The 25,190-nt window shown below is 47.0% G+C and overlaps 1 protein-coding gene across 5 annotated transcripts in view; it reads left to right on the forward strand.

The window, feature by feature from the left end:
* The window catches only part of LOC135916819 (uncharacterized transporter YutK-like), a 511,079-nt gene that overhangs the window by 462,253 nt on the left and 23,636 nt on the right, over window positions 1-25,190 (forward strand). For 4 of the 5 annotated variants that reach the window (XM_070531469.1, XM_070531473.1, XM_070531472.1 and 1 more), the window contains one exon: window positions 24,897-25,077. The exons of the other annotated variant lie outside the window; for it this stretch is intronic. In XM_070531469.1, the coding sequence (XP_070387570.1) occupies window positions 24,897-25,077 (181 nt within the window). The remainder of the gene's footprint in view (window positions 1-24,896; window positions 25,078-25,190) is intronic. 5 annotated transcript variants of the gene reach the window in all.

A 25,190-nucleotide genomic window follows, 5' to 3' on the forward strand; every position in this document is an offset into this window, starting at 1 on the left:
TCATGCAATCAGTCTTAGTAAAGGGATGGTTTCGCTGCCCATCACATATGACGGCAAAAAATTTCAACACGAATAACATTGTGCAGTGGGGTGTCATTTCCTGTCTGATGCTTTCGTCGTTGCAAAGACATTTTATGTAAATGGAGCCCAGCAAAGCAGTGCACTGATAGCTTCTGCAACATTCACCATTTATTACTTCACAAATGTCATTGTTTGAACCTGGCCGTCGATCGCTATGCCGATGGCTTGTGAATTAAATAATTGCCTCAATAAAACACATTCAACTTCACTAAGAATTTTTTAGCACAAACAATGCTAGCAAAGCTATTCAGGGTGAATAATTGTGCTTACATTGGTGTTACTTGCCGTCAGATAAACAAATACAACAATGGCTGCGACATGACTGTGATTTGACGTGCAGACTGCTAATGGTTCATTTTAAGCGTGCCCTCGACTACTGCTAATAATAGTTGCCCGACTGAGTATTTTGGGCCTAACTCAGCTAATGATGTTTGATAATTGTTCTCTTATACACATTACTTGCCTGGGCCAGGTACCCAAAATAAACAATGCCACCACATGAATGTGTGTTTGCATGCAAACTGCTAAAGTGGGGGTCAATTTCGCGTTGACTACTGCTGTTTCACCTACAATGGCTACGACACGGCTGCGGTTTGAAGTGCAGATGCTGAAGGTGCCTTTCAAGCATACCCCGATGACTGTTATTTCATGGTGTACTTGATGTACACAAACGTGTACAGCTATTTTAAAAATTAAAATAGCATTACAACATTGGCTTATGTCATTTAGAACATACTCAAAAATTTTTACAAGTGGAAACAAAGTTTCCACTTACCATATGCTCATCGGATACAAAGGCTCAACTCTTTGTATCCCAGCTGCAACACATGTTGCCATTAGGAAATGCTGCACCACAACTTCTGTGCGGTACTTAGACCCCACTGAAACACATGTGTTACATCAATGCTTTGATAGAGCCACACAGATTGCACAACCTGAGGAGCAGTTACCCGCCGTGATTGCTTAGTGGCTGTGGTGTTGGGCTGCTAAGCATGAGGCTACGGGATCGACTACCAGCCACAGCGGCTGCATTTTGATGGGGGCAAAATGCAAAAACACCCGCATACTTACATTTAGGGGCATGTTAAACCCCATGTGGCCCCAATTTTCAGTCCCCCACTATGGTGTACCTCATATTCATATCCTGGTTTTCGCACATAAAACCCCATAATTTATTCTTTTTCTTGGAGCACTCATTATTTGTGAGAAAGAAATAATAGTGACTGACAGGAAGGAAGTATATTGGTACATTGGTGGTTTAGTCAGCATTTTCTTTTTGTTTCATAAACGTGTCAGTTTACTGCACCCATACCACAAGAAAGCAATTTATAAATGGGCCTTAACACTGCATTTTGAAGTAATAGTGCAATAGCAGTTCTTTGTAGCGTACTGAATAAAGTTCACATGTGTTACCACTGCAAAGGAATGCATGTAAGTTCCTTGTTTATATTGGATAGGCTTCCTACTTCCTACAAATAGCTTGTATACGTATTTGACATGCACCGCAAAGAGCTGATGTGACAAAAAAATGTGTACACCTTAGTGTTATGTTGCTTTTCATGGTGTCAGTTTACTTAATACATTTTTGAATTTACAGATTGCTTCACATGTTTATAGCTAAAAACCACTGAAAACTACTTGCATTGTGACTGCGAGGTCACAACACGAGGATTTGTGTGGTATCCTTCCTGTTCATCGGTGTGTCCTTGCACTATAAATGTAAAACGTCACACCTGCAAACCTGAGCATCCACCCTTACATTTCAAACACTTTTTTAAATGCTCGGCAGTTATGCTGACAAGCACATTGTGACAGCAAATCTACACCACCTTAATTCAAGTGCTATGTAAAGGGTTGTTTGTGCATATCCAAGCTGTTCTAGCGTGCCTGCAGGGATACAGCATTGTCCAGTGGCACCGTATAGTTCAGGCGTAACAGTGAACTAGTAAACAAAGCGGCTGATAATACTAAGCTGACCCATATGTAGGAGCATTATATTATCTAACCCACACGCAAAGTTGCTTTCAGTGTACTGAATAACCGCAGCTTTGATTTACCAAGTTATATTACTGCACACACAGAGCGCTGAAACAAAGTCTGTACAATGGTGAGAAATGTGCCAAGGAATGAAAGATTACTTGTGATGTGTGGATTTGAATAGTAGATGTGAATGTATACCCAATTAACCAGTATGCATGTTTTCTTTTGGAACAATTTTACATTTGGCACAGAGGCTGAGCCACTACAGCCTCTTGACTGCAAATTTCTGTGCTCTCACAGTGCTAATGGGAGTGTCGTTCATTTGGCTACCCAAATAGTGAATAGGTAATAGAGCACTACAATCTTTCAGTTTTACGCAGAACACCTTGTGCATTATTCACAAAACTGAACCTAAGGAACTATTCGCTGGTTTGTTATGGCAATAAAAAAATGACAATGAATGTTTCCTCGCTTTTTGTGTGGCCCTGTCTTCTGCCCTACGCACCTTCATTTCATTGTCATGTGCATGTTAAAACAGCAACTAAGTAAGAAAGACAAACACAAAACTACTAGCTACATCAACCTTTTCACACCACAAGAGGTCACTGAACTCAATGTCGGTTTGCTTTCAAATAAATACAGGCACTGGCCAGCTGTTTATGTTATGCTATGCATTTTTCATTTTCCTAAAATATGGCTGTGCATGAGCTAGCAAGGTTGTTACTTCATAAATACATAAACAACATGCAGCTCATGCCCAACTAACTCATATAACCTGATTAGAGCTTATTTTTTATATGTAGAGCAATCAAAATAGAACACGCATGTATGATGCGGACAGTATCAAATAATCTCAAGTCGAACATCCTTATTTGATGCCATGGGTGAGAGAGGGAGCATGCCTGTCAAGGTACTGCTTAATTTTGTGCGCTTTGGTAATGTTTGTACATTGTTGAAATGTTAAATTAGGTATGTTAAGTAGTAAGGTGGCAACATATTGGGTAGCCAGGCTGGCAAGAAAGAATGCAATTGTTTGATTTCACTCAAAATAAGTTTTCTTATCAGCAATGTAAATTATATGCTTTCAAATAAGTACTCCCCTTGGAAACATATCTCATGAGTATGCATATATCTGCAGAAGGTCACTGCTATACATACATATTGCTTTAAGCCAGTCATAATGAATTGTACATTCACTGCTTAACCTTCAATTCCTTGCTGCATGAAGTTAACCACTTATGCATAACTTCTTTTTTTTGCACACGGTGAGAACTTCAGTCATCGCTGAGCAAAGAATTTAAGGAAAAGGCATTCCATGCATCCAACTGCTTCACTCTCTTAAATTGGCAGAGTGAAAAAAAAAAGCACGAGCAAGCGTATCAGCAAGCTGTACTCGGAGCCTCACACGCGTGCTCAGTGGTAAAAAAGTGCGTCTTGGCGACCTACGCAAATGCATTCCGCGACAGATGTGCGTGTGTTCCGTATTCTTGCTAGCTGTCACTAGCACTACAGAAACCGCGCCACCGCGCTTCCGGCGACACTATCAGTTTCGCGTGACGCAGAACGCAGCACGTTGGATAATCAGAGAGGTTTTGTTCAACCAGCCAAGGCAGCGCGCACTGAAAGTAATCATCCGATAATACGCCGCGTGCTGCGACGTGATGCGATTGCAATACATCTGTAAAAGGTGGCGCAGATAAGACGACTGTGCAATGTTTCGAAGAAGGATGACGGTGCCAATGCAACACATACGGCTGCAGAACAGAATGTGGCAGCCTAGAGTCGCATTTTCACCGGAACGCGGAAACTTGAAATCAGATCTGCAAAAATATGCCAGTGTCGTCTGCTGTCAAACGTCGTTGCCAACCCTGAACACCTTTGCTCCGCCGAACGGTTGCCAGCTGTCAACAGGCCGCGTCGCCCAATAGGAGTGCGCGTGCGTTCGTGCGGATTGAGCGTGTATCGAATTTTGCGACACCTTCCGCCTTTCGGGCTTCCGCACGCGGCCGGACGAGGGCGGAACGGACGGGCGGAGCGACCATGTACGGGCCCTACGCCTCCTGTCGCCCCAGCCTCCTCCGCTCCCCCATTGGCCAATCTGTGTCATGTGGAAGCAGGCGCCACGCTTTTGTATATTTTTTTTCTTTCCAGTGCGGAGCAGGCGCCGCGCTTTTGTATATTTTTTCTTGCCAGCGCGCGCCCACCTCCATGGTTGGGCCTACGCGATGAAAGTACGGCAGGCGGACTGACGGAGTGCGTTAGCGTAATAGAATGTGTAGGGCCGAGAACTTAACTGCGATGCCGTGCTGCTGCGCCTTCGGTTGCCGCAACAGGCACAGCGAGGGCGAAAAGCTTTTTGCTTTGCCATTCGGCGGGCACAACGCAAAAAGAAGTGTGGATTCACAGCATCGGGTGGGCTGACCTCGAGGAAGTGGCAAAGAACGCATGGCTTTGTGAAGGGCCACGGCTACTCACAACCTCTTTTGAGCCTAGTTCACGGCTTCCGCTTCGAAAAAGTGTGTGTTCATGCTCCGCGTGGTTTTTTAGCGCGTTGGCTGACTTTCTTTTTCTTTCGAGTGTGCTCTCTTTGCTTCATGTAGTTTCATCTCGCGGTGAAATGCACGCATCTGCAGCTGGCCTGTGACATAAAAGTGACTTTATTCAGGGTGTGTTTTGAGCTCCACCAGAAGTTTGCACATTCTCGACGCTTTTGCAAGGCTCACTATGACTTACGATGCAGTCATTTAGCTTCGAATGTACGCCCGCATGTATTGATTTGGTTTGTGGTGAAGCGACTAAAGCTAGGATGGAGGTCGTAGTGGATGGCTCCGGATAATTTTATCTAGCTCGCCTGGGGATGTTTAACGTGCACTTTGATCGTAGAGTCACACGTGGGCCGGTAAATTTCTCATTGGCGTTTTATAATACTCGCGCGGGCGCGCTAGCGTTGCTTGAAATGTTGGCGCCTCGGCGTGATTGTATTTCTTCAATAAATTTTATTTACTAGTTGTAACAACTTGTCATTATTTCGTATTATTGACGGCGCCTCCAGGGCACCAAAGCGGCAACGGGAAGACCACAGCTAGAACCAGGGCTGGATGGGGCTCGCCGAAACCTGTGCATGCCAAGGAGGTATAAGTTCTCGGACAGCCAATTTTGTATGCGAACACTCCCTGCGCCGCCTGCTTTATTGTAATGTCACGTGCTCCGCAGAGGCCTCCGTTAGCCATTACATGTGCCCTCTTGGAGCAGTACTTATAAAAAAAAAAACTATATCGTCACGATTACCAAAGCACCCCGCAATGAAAAAAAAAACGGCCCTGTTGCCAGGCGTTGCTGACCGCACACAGCCTGAATCTCTCCCGCACCGGCAGAACAAAAGTATCCTGCAGGTACGCAAATGAACCTACGAAACCACGTACACATACTTTCACGCTGTCAACACCTGAAACTTTGGTAATTACGCGCGTGTTTGAGACACCGCGTGCTTGCGTCGTGTTTCAGCAACATGAACTCTCCACGTCGCGCGCTTTACGCCTTAAATACGCCTTGAATAATGGCCCTTTTCTCTATTTCTTCCGCAATTCCAACACGAAATTCTAAAGGCCAGTTACGGACTAACGAATAAAGACCTCGACAGAAAAAACTGCTCCGAAGGGCTCGAACGAACTTTTCTGTGGATTTCCTCTCGTAGCGTGTTAGCCGTCGTCTGCTACGGCAGGCCCACCACCGGCGGCGCCATGGTCGAGGCTGCGCCGAGCGGAGGAGGAGGGAAGTGAATGGCGCTACTTTGGGAGATTGAGGGGCTTTACGCTGAACGGGCCAGAATGTCCGCCGCTTTGAACGAAGCCCCGGCGTCCGTTGCATCCGCGCCGGCTATACCGCGCTTCATAGGCGAAACGTAACAGACCGCCCTGCCGGGAGAAGGAGATCCCGATGGTCAGGGGACTGCATCCGCTGTCCGGAGGGATGTCGCTCGATGATGCTCATAACCAAAGTCGGTCGTCCTTCGGCGTTTTTTGAGCGCAGCGCACAGAGAAGGCCTCGTTCTCTCGTTCAGGTTCACACAGGACACTGCAAAGTGACTTCGGGAGAGTTGACATTTTTGTTCTCGTTCCCAGCAAGCGTTAGAACTTCGCCGAAACTCAACCGCTCAGTCAGCAAGCACGGCACAACCCTCACCAAGTCCTGCCAGGCTCTTTCCCGTTTTATACTACTGCCTAGTTCCTTACAGTAGTCTAGCAGCACTCAGAACGCGTCCGCAAATTGTAAAATTGCACTAGAAAGCACGTCATAACCTTGAAACACTAAACAAAAGCAATATCTTAATAATCCTGCCTCAGGAAGAAAAACATCAGTAACAAACAACTTTGAGACTGATTCCTACGTTAGGGGCTTCGACTTAAGCCATCGGCGTTACCGTTGAGACTCCCCTTTTTGTAACGCACCTCAAAGGAATATTGTTGCAAAGCGAGGCTCCAGCGCAGGAGGCGGCCATTTTTGGGAGAGATGGTCTGCAGCCATTGGAGAGGGCAGTGATCTGTCTCGAAGCATGCGAAGCGGAGACCGCAGCGAGCGACCGTACACCAGCTCAGCTGGCGAAAACCCTGTAGCCGCATGCGGCACGGTCCTTAATGCACACCTCACCCCAGGCAGACACAGCTCCCAGTCAGTTTGTTGTTCAAAACACAATGCTCTCAACACGCGCTTCATGACGTAGTGGAGCTTCTCAACGGAATTCGACTGTGGGTGGTACACTGAGCTGTGTAACAGCTTTACCCCACACCTTTCGAGAAAAGTTGTCGTCAAAGCGCTAGTAAACACTGTGCCCTGATCTGATTGGATTTACGCAGGAAAACCAACTCCCGCAAATATGGACAGTAGTGCATTGACTATCTCAACTGAGCTGAGTTCTTTAAGTGGCACTGCTCCAGGGAACTTTGTCGCTGGGCAGATCACAGTCAAAATGTGTCTGTACCCCGTGGCTGTTACCGACTGGCAGAGGTGTCCCACTGTATCAATAACGAGCCGTCTAAAAGGCTCCGTAATGATAGGTACCAACTTCAACGGCGCCCTCGATTTGTCCCCTGGTTTTCCCACCCGCTGACAGGCGTCACATGTCCTCACAAAGTGGTCTGCGTCCCGAAAACACCCTGGCCAATAGTACTCTTGCAAGAGATGGTCCCTAGTTTTCTTAACTCCTAGGTGTCCGGACCACGAACCCCCATGCGACAAGCGCAGCAGATCCTGACGGTAGCACTGAGGCACGATCAGCTGATCGAACTCCACTCCCATGCGGTCTAGGTACTTCCTGTACAGGACCCCACCTCTTTCCACAAAACGAGCATTTTTCTTGGCGATACCTTCCTTGACATTGCAGCGTATGTTTTCTAGGCTGCCATCCTTTTTTTACTCGGCTATCAAAGCCGACCGGCTGACTTGTAGCAACCTATTAAGTCCATCTGACGTAGGCGCGATGAGCAAATCTGCAGATAGCTCTTCTAATACCCCTGTCAAGCGGGCAAGTTAAGCGCACTTACTGGGAGTGCGCTTCGGGACCTTGAGTCACACTTTAGGCAACGCGCTTCTTAACGGCAAAACATAGTGCACTCCCAGTAAAACAAAAAATGGCGACAGACGAAGAGCACGTTTTTAAAGATGTAAATTAACGAGAGAAAGCTGCAAGAAAGCGATTGTTTATGTAGAATTATATATAAAAAGAAACTTGATCTTTTTGTCTCAACAAAAAACGAAGACGTTTTTTATTATAAATCTGTTGCAAGTCAATGCTGGCCAAGACGAATGCCTAGCAAATCCAAAACAACATGGCGGCGTGCGGCGGGGCGGCAGTTGATCCTGCTAGAACAGAGTATGAGCGAGTGTGTATGAGCAAAGACGGCGAGTTCGATATTTAGCTACACTAAATATTCTGGCGCCGTTAGTTCCGTACATGATAAATTCGTTTCTTTATTGTGCTGTTTCGCTTCTGGCTAAACACAAATTATGTTGTTAAAAGCTGTTCACTAACTGAAATTAACTTCTGTGTTCTTTTCTATGCATTACATTTTGCGTCGTTGAAAGCGTTGGCGGCGAGGCTAGGCACTCCTTCAAACCGTTGGCGGCGAGGCTACGTACTCGGCCAGCAAAGTGCGTTCCGTGAACGTACTCCGACTTGAGTGCACTCATCTGAGAGTACACTCCGCTGCGACGTTAAGATTTGGGAAAGTGCACTTAAAAACCGAGTACACTCGCCGTAAGTGCACTTAACTTGCCCGCTTGACAGGGATATAACTTTCCCATATCGGGCATTTCCTCTCCGGTATCTGGTGCCTTCAACGCCACAGGCTCAATTTTATTCAGTTCGGACGTGCTCTGAATATCAGCTCGCTGCGCCTCTGACCCTTTCTCATTGTTCGACAACGTCGGCCCCGCAACTACCGCCTTTGCAGCGAGCTCCCGAACCTTCGATCTGGTTAAGGCCTGAACGCTAGCCTCACCAAACAAAAGCCCCTTCTCGCGCAGGAAGTGATCGGACCTGTTCGAAAATAGGTACGGGTACGGGGGGGGGGGGGGGGGGGGGCGAAGCTTAGATGACACTGCGGCCTCCGTCTCAAGCGCTCCGAAAGGTCGTTCAATAAGCACTTTTGCTACGGGCAGACACACGCTATGAGATTCCACGGCTTGCTTGATCCACGCGCACTCGCCCGTGAACATATCTGGTTCTACGTAAGAGGGGTGAACTACATCCATTGTAGCTGCGGAATCGCGAAGCACTCGGCACTCTTTCCCGTTCACGAGGAGGTCTCGCATGTAAGGCTCGAGAAGCTTCATGTTCTCGACAGTGCTGTATAATGACAAAAACACAACTTTTGTTTTTTTTCCGGACATTGCGCCGAAATGTGACCCGGCTTCTGGCACGTATAACACTCGCGCACTTGCCTCGTCTCGAACCGCCTTCTGCGTTCGACTTCGGCTGCCGCCGTCTCCTTCCGTTCGGTCGGACTGCTTTCACTCGCATCCGCACTACGTGTGTCCCCCCTTGCTCTCATGGGCGTGAACTTCGGCCTCTCAAACTTGGAGCCAAATTCACCTTTTTGACCGTCCTTAGCTCCACGAGCCCGACGCGTCACAAACTCCTTGGCTAGCTCAGCGGCTTTAGCCACCGTACTAACGTCTGGCCTATCCAAGACCCAGTACCGCACGTTCTCAGGTAACCGACTATAAAACTGTTCCAGCCCGAAACACTTCAGAACTTTCTCGTTGTCACCAAACGCTTTCTCTTCTTTGAGCCACTCCCGCATTATTGACATTAGCCTGTAGGCACACTCTGTATATGACTCATTTCTTGCCTTTCTCATTTTCCCGAAACTTCCGACGGAACGCCTCCGCTGACAGCCTGTACTTTTTTAGCAGACTCGATTTCACTTGGTCGAAATCCTCTGCCTCCTCTCTCTTCAAGCGAGCGACTACGTCGGCCGCCTCGCCGGGTAACAAAGTGAGCAAGCGCTGTGGCCACGTTTCCCGAGAGAACCCCTGCTTCTCGCACGTTCACTCAAAGTTAACCAGGAACAAACCAATGTCCTCTCCAAGCTTAAACGGCCGCATCAGGTAAGTCATTTTGAACAATACTCGTTCTCCTGCACCGTATGCCTGACTTCCATTACGAGCGCGTTCCATCTCTACCTCGAGACCCTTAATTTCCAAAGCGTGGTCGCGCCCTTCTTTTTCTTTCTGTTCTTTAAGTTCGTGCTCCTGTTTCTCTTTTTGCTCTTTAAGCTCGCGCTCCTGTCTTTCTGCCCTCTCCTCAATGGTCTCAAGGCATTCCGTCAGCTCGTCATCCTCAGCTTCTAACTCAAGAATAGCCCTTAGCAGTTCTGGTTTTCTGAGTTTGTCTGAGACATCCAGACCCAACTCTCTTGCAAGCAACAGCAATTTCGGTTTGCGCAACGACTTCAAATCTATGGCTGCTCTGAATGCTGCTTTCTCTACTGCCTACTATTGTCTTGCCGCAAACTAACCCGGCAGCAACGACAACCACACTTACCAGCTCTGTTTCTGACACTAACAAAAGCTTGGCAAAACTCAGAAGAAAGTCCCGCACTCACCAAACCTCGCAGCCAAGAATTCAGTGCAGTCGTTCCGCTGCAGGCAACCAGTCATCATACAGGGCTCGTTGCGCTGCTCCCGGATGGTCGTTGTGCTGCTCAGCATACAGTCAACCGCATATCTTCGCTGCTGGCCTCCGTTGTCGCGATCTCGCCGCTGGCAGACAGTTGTCGCAACCTCACCAATGGCACCAGTTGTTGCATCTGGGTCGCAAGCCCCAAGGGTAGCGTTGGCCTGGCGGCCTGGGGTACAACTGGAAGCATCCGAAGGTCCTGGCAAAGCATGAGTCGACTGCTAACAGAACAACTTGTTTATTCTAGCATTGCAAAAAAGCGGCCGGTCAGGTCGACCGAAGTGGAGAGACGGGAGAGCACGCTACTCGACGGAAGAATTCGGAGCCTCTCTCTTGGCGTCCGGGGGCAGCTGCTTTTATACTCTCGGAGTCGAGGGCAAGAAGGAACGCCTCGTCAGAGGCGCACGTGATGCGGGGCACGGACACGCTGAGAGACACGTTGAGACGAGTAGGTGACGCATCCGTCGGGCCGGCGCCGGTCAGACCTCCTCGCTTCACAGTTGGGGGCGCTCCTCTCCCCGGCTGCCGCGCGTTGACAAGCGTGGGCACCAACCTGCACACACACACACACGCACACACGAAGACACGTGGCATGGAAACATGCCTGGATGCGCTTGGCGGGGAGGCGTTGCGGCAGCGCTGAACGGGCCAAAATGTCCGCCGCTTTGAACGAAGCGCCGGCGTCAGTTGCATCCGCGCCGGCTATACCGCGCGTCGTCGGCGAAACGTAAAAAGAGCTAATGTCATAGATGCCTGATGATGAAGACAACTTAATATTTTCTATCGCAGATAAATGCCAACGCATTGTGAATGTGATGGCTGACATGTTGCATTGTATATTCGTGGTTGGTGGGGTTGGAAGCCTGTCTATTTCATTAGTGAAAACTGATGAAAACGCGTTGTTGAAATATTAGCGCAGGTTAAATCTGTGACTAATTCACCCAGCTCGTTAGTAAGATTATTGATACGCGCTTCTTTGGGGTTTCTCAACTGCCAGAACTTTCTTGGATTAGTAAGTAAAATGTTTGGCAGGTCATGGTGAAAGAAGCTTCGCTAGGCATCGCGAATTACGATTAAGTACACAGCTTCGGCAGCGTAATATTTCCTCACGCAGCTGAGCTTACCTCAACTTTAGTGTGGCGATAAAGGCGCTTTTTTATTTTCTAGTCGTTTTAAGGATCTCGTAAACCATGGTTTTTGTCGATTGGATCGAATGGTTATCCTGGGAATAAATTGGTTCTTTAGTTCACATAGTTTGTTTTTAAACAACAGCCAGTTATCATGAGTCGAATGGTTAATAAATTCATCTGCAAAGGTAGAAAAGAATGCGTTTAATTCAGAATTTATAGCCACATAGTTACCTTTGTCGTATAAACAAATTGTCTTCTCGTGCATGTCGCGTGGTGGGGGAGCGAAAGTGAAGGCATCATGAATCTCAGGAAGATATGTAAGGGATCTTAAGCTTTCAGGATGACTGGTTAGTATAAGATCTAAAATATTGGCAGATGTCCGCGACACACGGCTTGGCTCCAGTACTAGCTGTGTTAAATTGTAATTTAAACACACTTGTATAAAGTCCCTCGCTTCAGTTTGATTTATTAGTGAAGCAGTGCCATTGTGCCCGTTAATGTTGGGAAAATTAGTCTCCAAAAAGGAGAATAATAGCATTCGGATGCTTTGAAGTAATTTCATTTAATATGTTGTTTAAGAGATTAGAAAAGTCCGGTTGATGGTGAGCGGGTCGGTAACAAACACCTAGCAGTACTGTTTGTGGGGAACATTGAAAATTTAAGCACAGCGTTTCCAAGTGGCTGTCAATGTTAACTCGTATGCACGGCAATTGTTGGTTCATGGCAATCAGAACACCTCCGCCACATGCGTCTCTCCGATCGCATCGATAAACGTCGAAGTTGGGAAGATCGGTCAGGACTTCTGCGTCACTGATTTCTTTTGTAAGCCACTTTTCTGTTAGTATCTGTAAGTTACTGGCGGATGATGACATAAGATTTGATACGTGTTCACGCTTTGGCTAAAAGCTGCGGAAGTTTGTGAAAATTACTGAAAAAGAGAGATTATTACGTGGGATGGAAGGGCGAGTTCTTATATTCGTGGGGTAATGCAATTCCTATGCTGTTTCTTTGGCGGTCTGCGATGTCTCGTCTAATATGTAGCGTTTAGTACCTATGTGCAATGTTTTGTAACGCAATGAAAAGCGAGCTAATTTTGCTTTCGCAAAAGTAACAAGCTGCCTGCGGGCCTTCCGGTACAGCCTTAAAAAATCTTCGCCGACACTATGTTCAGTGCCTTCGAACTTACGGCCATTTGATAAGACAGTCTCTTTTGTCTTAAAGTACGTAAATTCAACAATTATAGGGCGACGGCGCCCAGCAGTATGCCTCCCGAGACGATGTATTCGTTCAATTTCTTTTGTATCTATGTTAAAGATGAGGTGCTGAGAGCACAGCTGAGTTACAGCTTCTCCAGACTGCGCGAATGTTTCCGAGGGATTAGTATCAGGAACACCATAAAATGTTAGGTTATTTCTACGTGATCGGTTTTCCGCGTCATCCATACGCCGTTTCAACCAAGTGGCCAGGTCAGTAATTTTAGTAGCTTCTGCTTTTAGGGCTTCGATTTCATTTTGCAACGGATGATGCCATGGCAAAGTTTTTCGACTACTGTCACTCGGGAAGTCAAATCGGATACCATCTTATTCGTTGCCAGCAGTTGGTTCCTAATGCCTTTCATTTCTGCGATCATTTCTTTTTGGCTGGCTGATAGTTTTTGTAGCTCTTTTAGTACAAGGTCAGCACTATTGGGACCCGGGTTAGATTCGGTGTCTCCTGACAAAAAAAGCAAGGACCGAATGGCACAAACACTCTCAACAGCAATAGCGACACAGCACCGGGGGATCGGCAGCTGCACCAGAAGATAATTGCTAGACTTCTTTGAAAAAAGAAAATACTTGTTTTCAACCAGCGTGGTGAAGAGCAACGGGTTAGTTGTCTGTATTGGGGTGCAGCAACCGAGTCCACAGTGCGGTGTCGACTATCGCGGCAGCTTTATACTTGGCGGGAACACTAGTGTCAGTGCCGATGGGACTTTCCACAGGGAATCCAGCATCCAGATGTCGCATGGTGGCGCTGACACAGATGAGGTTGCTCAGTCGATTCCTACGACGTAGGCGCCAGATGGCGTACAAGGTGGCCAGGTGCCGGTTTCATTGATGAGCGGCAGCAGCGCATATTCCACTGGGGTGTTGATTACCGGAGTTGTCGGTGATGACAGCTGCTCGTGGGTGACGATAGCCACGAGCATCTGTGTGGCGAAGAGCAACGGGTTAGTTGTCTGCATTGTAGTACAGCAACCGAGGCCACCTTCTAATGCTTCTGATGCGCTTGTCCTTCTATTGTCAAGGTTTGCAGAAATAAAGCGAAAGTATGAATTAAAAGCCGTGGACTCCCGCTCCAGCAGTGATGCAGTAAGCTATTGGCCACAATAAAATTTTAAGTGGAAAGGTCGGAGCAAGTCAAAAGAAACCTCAAATGATGTGGTGAGTGACGTCCGTATCTTTTCATATCAAAAGAACCAGCGCAGCAACTGATTTCATTGTGGTTACAGCGCCGCTATGCGTAGGCAACGCATTGTTAGGACTCCTGAGGAGCAGCGTGAATACGAGGAAATGGCAATGGGAAAAGAAACAGCAATACGACCAGCGGCAGCACGCCACCGCTGCTGGTATTGCCGTCAAACATCAGCAGAGCGGGGGTCCATATGTCCATATTGCTTTGTGGCTGAATAATGCGCCAGAGAAGGAACTGAACAATAAAGCGTTGCATACCCCCCTTAGCAGCTCATAAACAGCATAGAAGCCATTCAAAATCGTGCAGCGTGTTTCATCTTATCAAAGTACTCCTGATATGCTAGCGATACCTCAATAAAAAAACTTAACGTGCCAGAACTTTCTATCCGTCGTAGATGCTTCCGGCTTCCACGCTTCCATAAAATCTACCACCACAACCCTTTGTTGAATGAACAGCTTTTCACCCAACCGTCCTACATATCGTGCCTCTCTGACCACAGTTTCAAAGTTGGTGCGCCGTCTTCACGTACTAAACTTGGTAGTAATGCATTCATCCCTAGCACAAGCAAAGATTGGAACCATCTTTCCGCCATCGTTGCAGCCATCCTGGATAACGACACCTTCAAAACCACCGTTTATGAAACGCCACGTTATATGTCTTTGTATCTTGGACAATTTTCTTTGTAATGTTCCCCCACTTCTTTCTGTTATGCCTGCAGGCCTTGAAACTATTTTAAATAAACAAATAAACTTATGTAGTGAAACTGCAGAACCCACAGCCTTAACACCTGTTCACACCGGTTTCCTAAAGAATAAAAAAAAGGAGTATGCATATTGGGAGCGCGATGTGAACACTTGTTAAGACCGCTGGTGTGAAGGCAATTGTTGCTTCATCATGGTCACAGAGCAGGCGCACCGTGCAGCCAATTTCGGCTTCCTAATTGTAGCTGTTTCGTAAATTGTAAATACATTGACATCGTTCATGTACATAAACACATGTACTACTTGATTCCTGAAACTACTTTGTCCATTAGGCGCGGAAATGTGGCTGTTGAGGAGCACTGATTAAAGAAAATACATTAAATTCATAAAGGCTATCGGGCCCCACGGGCGCTCTTATCCCTCTGTCTCTTTCGTCAACTTCTATTTGCCAGTATCTGCTTTCTTGTGTCATTTTTTTGTATAACTTCGCGTTCGTCCAGGGCCACCTAAAGCCCCTTAAACTTAACTGAAGTACTGCCACGCTTTGAAGAATGCCGCTCTGGCCGAGGCCAACGCCGCGTCGCAATTGGCCTAATAGCATCACGTGGGCTCTCGAGCCGCGCATCAGCGCCATTTTTGCTCAAGATGCGTCTACGGAGTGACGAAGAGCGCATGTTGGCGCCGTTGCTACGCTCTACTAGTGTAGGCGGCGCCGGCGGTCGAGGATGGAGCGCGAAAGAGAGGAGAAACGAGGAGGAGTGAAGGTGGCGGAGGAGAGTGTCGCTACTTTACAAAGTTTAGGGGCTTTAGGGCCACCCACTGCTGGTTCCGCCGTATCGACTTCACCGTCTAGTGTGTGATAATTCGATGTTTCGTCAACGGCTCACCTTAAACGTTGGCGAGAAGCAGTCCTGAAACGTATATATTTAAATAAGCTCCAGGAGGCATTGTTTCTGAGCTAGCAGCAAACTTCGTCCGACATCGAAGGATACGGGCTCAGGTGATGGCACTATTTTGAACAGTGAATCAGTCTGTGACCTGAAGGAACACTGCGACGTACGCGACTGCAGTGACGCCAGTAAGATGCCTGCTCTCAGCGCTGAAGTTTGTCAATTCGGTACCTCTTCTGTGTCACCCCTTGCAATGGAAATACTATGGCTAAATTGGAGAGCTGGAATTTCTTCTGCCACGATTTCGGCGCTACCCAGCACGTCCACCACTGTCAGGATTTTGGCGCGACAAAGGCCGACACTATACTTTGTGAGCCGACACACCAGCTTCGTGTTCACTCCAAGGCTGGTGGTATCCACTCATGTTGCTCGCTTCATTTTCCTCTGCGGTATAGTTATGGCCGGTATTCTCGGTATCTATAGATATCTGGGTATCTATATTTCCTTGATATCAGGAAGAAAAACTCTAAAAGCTGGCAAGAAGAACTGAGCATGAAGACAAAGCGAAGCGCGTACTAAGTCTCAGATGCTGTCGGGGTTTGAAGTTAACCGAAGCGCTGTGGGCCGATGGGCACTGGCTGTCTACAGCAAAACTACAAATAGGGTTGTGCAAAGTGATGTCGTTGGGCCTCTGTGGTGCCGGAGAAACGTAGACCCAAATTATTGGACAGCTAGAGAGCAGAAATAAAAGCGTGAACACCATAGAAAAAGAGGTCCAAGGAAGCTTAGTTTGCTAACAAACATGTACATCCTAACCGGAAGTACAAGTAAGCAAACCGGAGTAATAAAGATAAAGAGAAAGTGAGGGAAATAGAGGGAGTAAATTGGATTCAAATGTTAAAAACAAATCATTCCATGAAGTTTTACAAAGACCGCAAGCACGAACTCAGGACAGGAGGGTTTTTCGATACGCAAAAGGCAATGCCTCACTTTTCAATGGCGGAGCTGGCTGCCTAAGGACAAAAACATACAGAAGCAAATATTCGCAGCGAATTCAAGGCTGTTTGCTCCTTCTGCTGCTGTGAAAAGAAAAGAGAAAAATGAGACGATTGATTATATTGCATTGACATGCGAAGATATCCAGTCATAACAGTACGGCATATCCATCTTCCAGAAGCGCTCGCTTTCAAAGCTGAGAGAAGCATTAACTGGTCAGCGGATAGTTTAATTAACCAGCTTGCGATTAGCGCGTTGGTGAAAAAAAAAAACGGCGAAGAGATGCGGACAGAATCCTCCTACGCATAAGTAATTTCACGAGATGGACCATAGGTGATATATGATACTAAAATAACGATATACTAGTGGTATGTAAGTATATCTCATGCAGGTAGATGACAATTTGCCACTACCCTGATTTTATTTATTTATTTATTTTATTATAGATACCTTCGAGGCCTAGCAGGCACACTAGAATGGAGTGGGGAAATTTTGCAATATTTGCAGTACAGGACAAGACTGAAAAATCAAACTATAAAGCACTTTGAATGGTTATCTTGAAGTTAGTGGTATCGTAGAAGGAGACTGTGTAGGCGGGAAGGCTGTTCCATTTATTTGCGGTCCTTCGCAAAAAGGAAAAAAATAGTACAAATTTGTTCGACAAGATGTCACTTGAATTCTGTGTTGATGGTCGATGCGAGATGAGATGTACCTGGGTGTGGTGAAAAGATTTTCTTTAAGAGAAGGGTAAAGTACTACATTCTGTGAGAAAGACAGAGACGAGAGTACTTGCGAAGTTGCAGAAGCTTGATGTGGGTGAGTTGGTTATGCATACTTGATGAAATGAGCGCTACGAAGACGCGGACGAAAGTATCATCAAGTATCATCAAGTATGCATAACCAACTCACCCACATCAAGCTTCTGCTACTTCAGATTTCTTCTACATTGGGTTCTTTCCTGTCTTCACAAGTTCAACTATGTCCCATCGCCACGTGCATCAACCTCATCGCAATCAACTCCTGTCAGTCACGGATAGTGACACACTACCTAAAACAGGGAATAGTTGCTCCCGAAGTTCAAGTCTTCCTGGGTGACCTGGAACCTTCTTGGGGACACGTCAAAAGGATGTACAGGATAATGAAGTCTGAGAAAGGGCGGCAGGTACGTATGTACAACGACTGGCTTTGGGTCCTGTGCAACGAAAACAAGGATAAGGTTGTAGGCGGCCGGGAATTCGCCCAGTCCAAGAGGACTGCCAAACAAGTGACTGAATTCCTTTGGCAAAGGTCAAGAATAGGCCTTACAAAGCGAAGTCGGCGAAACATTCAGCCAACTAAAGTGACACTACTCGGTGATGTTGTGCTCCCAGACGACGTTAGGGGTCTACTTCAAAAAGGAACGAAATACAGCTTTGAGCCACCGTCCAAGAAGCACCAGCTGCTCGCTACGGCCCGGTGAATAGGAAACTGCGCTGGCGAGGCGGAGCGGGATCGAGCCACCAGTGACGCAGTGGATACCCTTCTTCGGACGGTGCATTCAAAAACCACCCCTAACCCACCCTTTAAGAAGTTAACGGGCTTCCTACGGCAAAATGACCTCGTCGCAGTACAGGCGGACAAGGAGGATGGCTTCGTCATCCTTTCCAAGGGCGCCTACGGAGAGAGGGCCATCAGCGCGATTGAGAAGAATTTCAAGGCCGTGGATTTCAACCACAAAAAGCAAAAAGCCAAAGCGATCAAGTTGCTTGAGAACTTCAATCTGGAAGCTCTTCGGAAGGCGACGAACCGGGCTGAGGTAGGCGTCTTGGAAGTATTTTTCTCCGGCAAGACCCACAAGCCTGATTGCCCCTTTAGGGCTATTGTTTCTGAGAAGAAGACATGGCAGATGGAAGTAGGGCACTACCTGAAGCGCCATTTATGCCAGTTACCCCTAGATGACCCTTTCCTTGTGCGGAGCTCTAGAGAAGTCGTGCTGACTTTAGAACAAGGAACTCGGAGCAATGTGCACGCGTTTTCACTGGACGTTGAAGACCTGTATTATGCGATTCCTCATGACGGAGTGCTCAGTGCCGTTAGGAACAAAATCGAAGACTTTGGTGAAGTTAGGTTCAGTTGTGCAACCGGAGTGAATAGTGGCCAGTTTTTAGAACTGTTAAGCTTTTACCTTCATTCCACTGTCATTATTTTCAAAAACCAACATTATGTACAACGCAAGGGCATTTGCACTGGTTCGTCGCTCGCTCCCATTCTTTCAGACATCTTTCTCAGCGCCTTTGACAAGTGTGTAAACAGCATTCTGAATCAATCATGTGCTCCCTCTATAATGAGGTATGTCGATGACTACCTCGTGGTTGTTAACGACGTTCCAGGGTCTAGGCTAGATGACACTGTAGAATCGATAATTAACACATTTAGGACTGCATCGGATGCTCTAAACTTCACGTGCGAAAGGCCTTGTGACAACAGCATTCGCTTTCTGGACCTCAATCTCACTCTGATGAACACGCATGTCTGTTTCGAATAACAGCCCAGGTTGAACAAGCAGCTAATGTCATACGACACTGCGCATTCCGAGCTAGTAAAACGAGGGGTTGCAATGACTTGTCTGAAAGAAGCGCTAAACAAATCTTGCAACCACACAATAAAAATCAGTTTCAATAACCAAGTTTCAAGGCTACGCCTAGCCGGTTTCCCTTCACTACTGATCTCTAGCGTTTGCGACAAGCTTCTTCAAAAGATCAAACAGGCAAGAGAGGGTACTAACACAAAAAGCCATTAGATAAGAAGAGATTACACGTGATTCCCTATTGGCACAGGGTATCCCACAACCTCAAGAAGGTGGCACAAAGGCACAGCATCAATCTTCTCTTCAGTGCACCATGTAAGCTTGCCAAGATATGCCCTATGATGACAAAAGCAAAACCCGAACCATGCTCTAAGAAACATGCAGCGCCGTACACTGCTTGCAAAAGTAATGTCGTATACGAGATACCCCTAAGTTGCCAACAGGTTTATATCGGGCAAACCGGACGGTGTTTTAATGAAAGGGCGCGTGAGCACAATTGGGCCGTAAATAACAATGCGGGGGGCCATCTGGCGGAACACTGTAAACGTCACAATTGCCGTCCGTATCTTCGCGACACCAGGTTTCTGGCATGGTCTAGAGATAGACAAGAACGGGAGATATTGGAAGCCTTTTACATTGCTAAGGCCGAGGGCACGTGCATTAGTTGCCCTTCAGTGACGCTTACTGAAAAAGAGATAGCTTTTCTGAAAAGATAGGGAGGTCGTGATGTCACGTTGGGCCATTCTTGGTTGCATCTATTTAAAGTTCTGTTTCTTCAAGAAACATTTAGTTGGAAGTAGCGCCCAGTCTGTCGTACATGTGTTCTTTCGTCCGCGTCTTCGTAGCGCTCATTTCATCAAGTACTTGCGAAGTAACCGGAGGCCAGCAGATCTACAGTTGATTTAGCGCGATAGCGTTCAGTGTCGCAAGAAATCCGATGTCGGCGTCAGACATCGCTTCGCGTAAAGCAATTCCGAACCACAAGCACGCAAGCCCTCCCCGTGGCGCATATGTGTTACTGAACTAATTCAACGCGTCAAAGGGAACTACGTCACAAAAAATTGTAAACTACGACATGATAGCGTGGGAGTTTAACCTAATTCTGTTACGCAGAAACGCGCATCCCTTTTCCGAGCGGCGCGGTCCGCTCGGTTCCTTGCCACAAAAGCCATCGCGCTCGCCTCCTCGCAACCGCAAGAAAGCTGTGGTTGCTGGGAAGCGTGACAAGCATTCAGGGATCTTTGAAGTCTATCGCGTTCCACTCTTAAAGGCGAAAGTTAAGCGTCCTCCAAATTTTTCATGGACGTGACGCTAGAATGAAGTGAATAATTTGATAGAAGAAAATGGGTCGAGCGTTTCTGAATGCTTTCAAGGAAAATGGCACGATTGTTATGAACAGGATCCCGTATGGAACAAGCATATTGTAATTTTGGACGGACGAGTAAGCTTTAGTGAGGTGGGTGCTGACGCAAAGTGTCGTGTCAAGTACCCTAACATTCGCTTGGCCATTGCTAGTGACATTAAACATGCATATTCCATGAAAAGTTCCTGGTAATATACAGGCCAATATATTCATAGGAGTTAACAACCGACAGGGCAGTACTATAAATAAAATATGGGAATGTATCAGAAGAGGTGAGCTAAAGGAGACGCTCATATTTTCGCATTTAGTTGCGTCAAGCTGCATCCGCCATTTGATGGCCCATTTGAATACACTATCCATGTTGTTCTGTTGTTTACCGAAATAACTAAGATTAGTTATTTTGGGATAGATGACACAATATTCCGCGAACAGCCTACGATTGAATTAGAGAGGCAGTCAGGATGGTAATTAAGGCTAATTAATTGGTCTAGATAATTCATTCATGTAATCAAATAATTAGATCAGAAAAAAGCAGGGCACGGGGTACTGATTCTTGTAGTACATCAGATGTAACGGAGCAAGTTCTGGACCTAAATTCGTTAGCAGTTACATACTGGATCCTGTTTAAGAAGTAATTATCAGGTATAAAATTTTACTTGAAATGCATGGTATAAAAGGTTTGACGAAAATAATTTGTGCGTTTTAGCATTGTTGCGTTAATGAGTTCGGGGCACAAGACGACATTTTTTTAGATGTCTCATAAGTTTGCCAATGCTCACCCTGTCAAAAAAAGATCACAGCCTAAGCACTCCGTACAAATGGTTAATCAGCGAAGGCGATACATGTGAACGCGGCGTTTGTCACTCGTTTAATCCCGATGGTTCCTTAAAGGTGCATTCACACGACAGGACGGAGAAGGAATTTTCGCAGCGGATGGCGCATCACGTGACGCGCGCGTCATCAAAACTTGCCGCCCTCGCCTTGTCCGGCCTCCTCCGCTCGCGGTCCGGATTGAAAATGCTCGCCGGTATTTCCATCCATCCGTTTGGCGGTCGTCTGGCCTCAATTTAACGTAGTGAGCGTCAAATCTGCCAACATTGGACGGGTTGGCGTGGCTACGATGGCGCGTTGTCGGCTTGATGCCACGTGTGTTTTTTTTTTTTTGTTGTGCAGGAGTGTGCAGGAGTGACCGCATGTGCTTTTGTTGTGGTGCAGCGGGAAAGGCGAGTCGTGGTTGCGCGCGCATTTCTATTTAGACCGCGCAGCCTGCGTGGCCTCAACATGAGTGAGGTGGACAAGAAAATGCTAAGTGACGAAGCAACCGGTACATTTATTGCTCTTGTTGATGGATTCGCAGCGCTATTGAATATAGAGCTCGCCGATTATGCAAGCGCGCAGCTGCGTAACAGGCTATGGCAAGAGATCGCTCTCGAAATGGCTCAGAGGCATGCAGAATCAGCGCCCTACTCTGTCGGTGTGTATTATTAGCTATAACTTCATTTTTGGGATAATGACGTGCTGCGTAACCAAAAAATAAAGAAAGAGAAAGGGCAGGGTGCTCTGTCATTTCGGCGCTCAGCCCTGTCTCTCTTTTTTCTTCTTTTGTGGTCAGCAGCACGTTACCAGTTCAATTTGAACCATGTAGCCGAAACATTTACTTCACTTTTGGGAATGCTCTTCTAGATTTGAACCATTTCGTTTTCTGCATCTGATTAAACCTCTGAAGAGTTTCTAAAAACGGTTTTCGCGAACAAACGCCGCACCTTCAGGAATTTTCACCCAGAGGAACAGCATCATCTCCTACAATAACCGGGGGCATTTGAAGATCCGGCGAACTTGCCACTTTTACGGTTTTGGGCAGTCCCGCATTTTATTTCATCAATTGCTTTTCGCAGAGGTGTTGACTGCCAAATTCCGCCATCGCCTTGTGAACCAGGGGCGCCAATGTCCAAATAGCGAAAAATATAGTTCGCATCAACAAGCGCAAATAGCACTATGCTGAAGGTTTTATTGTAGTAGAAATACAAAGAGCCTGAATATTTGGCTTAATGATGCACACATGCTTTCCATCTATCGCACCAATACAATTGGGGAACTTCCACTTTTCTTTGATGTCTTGCATGGCTCTAGACCACTCTCCGTCAGTCTTGGGGGTCTTCAAGAATTCGTCTTTCAGCTCCAGGTAGATTGCCACACATCTCTCTTTATGAGCTGGTTGACAGTTGAGTGTCCTCCCTGAACTGTCAGCTTAAGGAGTAGTGCGTTTCTCCTATTCAAAAAAGAAAAACAAGAAATTGTTGGTTACGCTAAAAATTAACAAAGAAAGACAGAACTCCGCATTCGAATAAAATATGCACATCTGATATTCACACTGGAATCTGTGTAAAGCGGATCTCTTATGAAGCTGCTATTTTCATGCTATGAAACTAAATTCCATGCACACAGTTGTCTTTATTTCACCATATTTCCAACATTCTTATGCAACATGTTTATACGATGTTCATGCGTCGTGCCGGTCAAAAGAATTTAGTGCTGTTGATGCGCCGTAGCATTTGCTATATCTACGCCGCAATACACGAACTGTTCATTGCAAGAGGTAAGGGCATTCACGTCACAGCGAAGATGTGTTTGTCATTGTACACACTACACAGAGATCTAGGACGCTAAAGAGTGGTTTGGTTCTTTTTTTTTCGTTTTATTCCTGCGTCCACGGGCTAACGGAAATAAGTGCACGCGCACATTACACGCGACGTGAAGCGCGCACTTCCCAAGAGAGCGGCAGCAGTCACAGTCGAGAAAGCTGGGGGATGCCTTTGCTTTAAAAGTCAGCGCGCCTCATGAAAAGTGACACTTGATACTTCAAATTGAAGCAAACGCTAGTGCTTACCTGCGGCGAGAAAGCGAAGAGTGATTTGAAGCCGTGTCTTCGCTGGCACAGATGATGTCACGATGGTTTCTTGCCGCTCGATTGTATGTTGAACGCGGGCCAGAAGTTCGAAAAACTGCGTGCTGCTGACGCGCAGTAGGCGCTTGTATTCGTCCGGATCACACTCGAGTAGATCTTCACAAAGCAAGCTCCGAACACCAAGCGTATTCTTCGACATCCGTGGTTTCTTCCAGCATAATCGTTTTCTTTTTACACCCTATACACCTAGTCGTCTTCACTCACTTCGAGTAGAACAGCCAACGCGGACAAACGCCGCCTCCGATAGCTGTCTATCTTGGAATGCGCACTCGTACCCAGCAATTTGGCAACGTGCGTGGCGTTGGCGCCGAGAGTAAGCACGCGGATTCCGCAAACGGCGCTCCGGTTGTGGGAATGCGACCTAATTCGGCTGCGCCGGATTCAAGTGATGACGTCACTATTTTGTCCGCGGAGCAGGCGGGATTTTGCCCTCGTGTGTGCATCCACCTCAAACGACGGCTTGGTAGGATGCCGCATCCTCGGTAGGCAAATACTGATTGCGCTCTGTTGCGCGAGCCTGTTCTTGTGCCCGGGCTACAGCATCGGCACGACGTAGACAATTTCGTTCCCGGTCCTGCTCGCGGCATTGCTGATCGCAAACTGGCTGCTCCTAAGGGGTACGTATGAAGCGTGGCCTAGCCATTTCAGATCCGGAGGGAAACTTCTGCGCGTGCGCTCGGCTGCGATGAAGAGCAACGACGTCACTACTAGCAGAACTATTCCAATACCGCCTAGGTAGCCCAAGGCCTTCTCACTCCGATCCATGACGTCATATTACCTGGCCCGACTGCCATAGAATCTAATGGGTATGCTCCAGAATAGGCAACAGCGATTTTGATGTCACCGCTTTCATCACGTCAGCCTTGACAATGGAAATTTTGGGCCTGGTAGCGTGACATCAGAAATCGGAATAAACAGGCCTTGTGCAATCTAAGTGGTGTTGGTCAATCAGGTGCTTGTATTTCGCTTGTGTTTTTCGCGCATCCCCATGGAGTTGCGACGGAAGTGTTTTTTGCTTAAAGGTGACCGAAAGACGGATGGAGGGACCAATCGGCTACACATATGCAGCTTCGCTGTGATGGGATGGAATCGATAGGGGGAAAACGTGCGTTTGATGAAAGTGGCACAGCAGTGGCAAGCGAGAGCTGAAAAAATGAGGTGTCATTTAAGATATCACAGAACTCGCGACGCAGAACGGGCACGTCAGACTGAAATAATTGCAAGGCATTCTTTTTAGTACCTGTGACGACAGACCAAAACTTCCGCGGGTCAGAAACCAGAAACGATGGAAGCGTATTGCCCAGAATAGTTTGTTTCGCATTAGCTACTATTGAATAAAATTCATCGGCAATGTGGCAATAATGGGACCAGTGATGAGGATGATTTGTAACTTTGGCGCGGCAAACTTTTGCGCAGGTGCTTTAACGACGTATTAAACCCCGGTGAACGGGGATTGCAAGCTACCCTTCCTTTAGGCACCTAGGGATCAATTAAAAACAGAATTTTTTTTATTGGCATTATTTGTTCTTATTTAGAAATTTCTTCGTATCATTGAGGATATTTTAAGTTTTCCTACTGTTTCACCGCTCAGGAGCGCTCTGTGGTGATCGCTACTTACGCCTTGTGTGGATTCTCCAACTTTGGCTCCATCGGCATCTGCCTCGGCGGATACGGTGCCATGGCCCCCGAGAGAATGAGCTCCTTCGCCGCCGTCGCGCTGCGAGCCATGGCTGCCGGATCGGCCGCCTGCTTCCTCACGGCTTGTGTTGCAGGTCTGTTCGTGTACGCGTCCTTAGGTTTGTCCGTGAACATGCTGCTGTCAGCATTTCCTTTCAGCCACTGGCGAGGGCCGCTAATTTGGCCGTCCTGAATCTCGAGCAGCGCA

Source organism: Dermacentor albipictus, chromosome 1, assembly GCF_038994185.2.
Source record: "Dermacentor albipictus isolate Rhodes 1998 colony chromosome 1, USDA_Dalb.pri_finalv2, whole genome shotgun sequence".
Lineage (NCBI taxonomy): Eukaryota > Metazoa > Arthropoda > Arachnida > Ixodida > Ixodidae > Dermacentor > Dermacentor albipictus.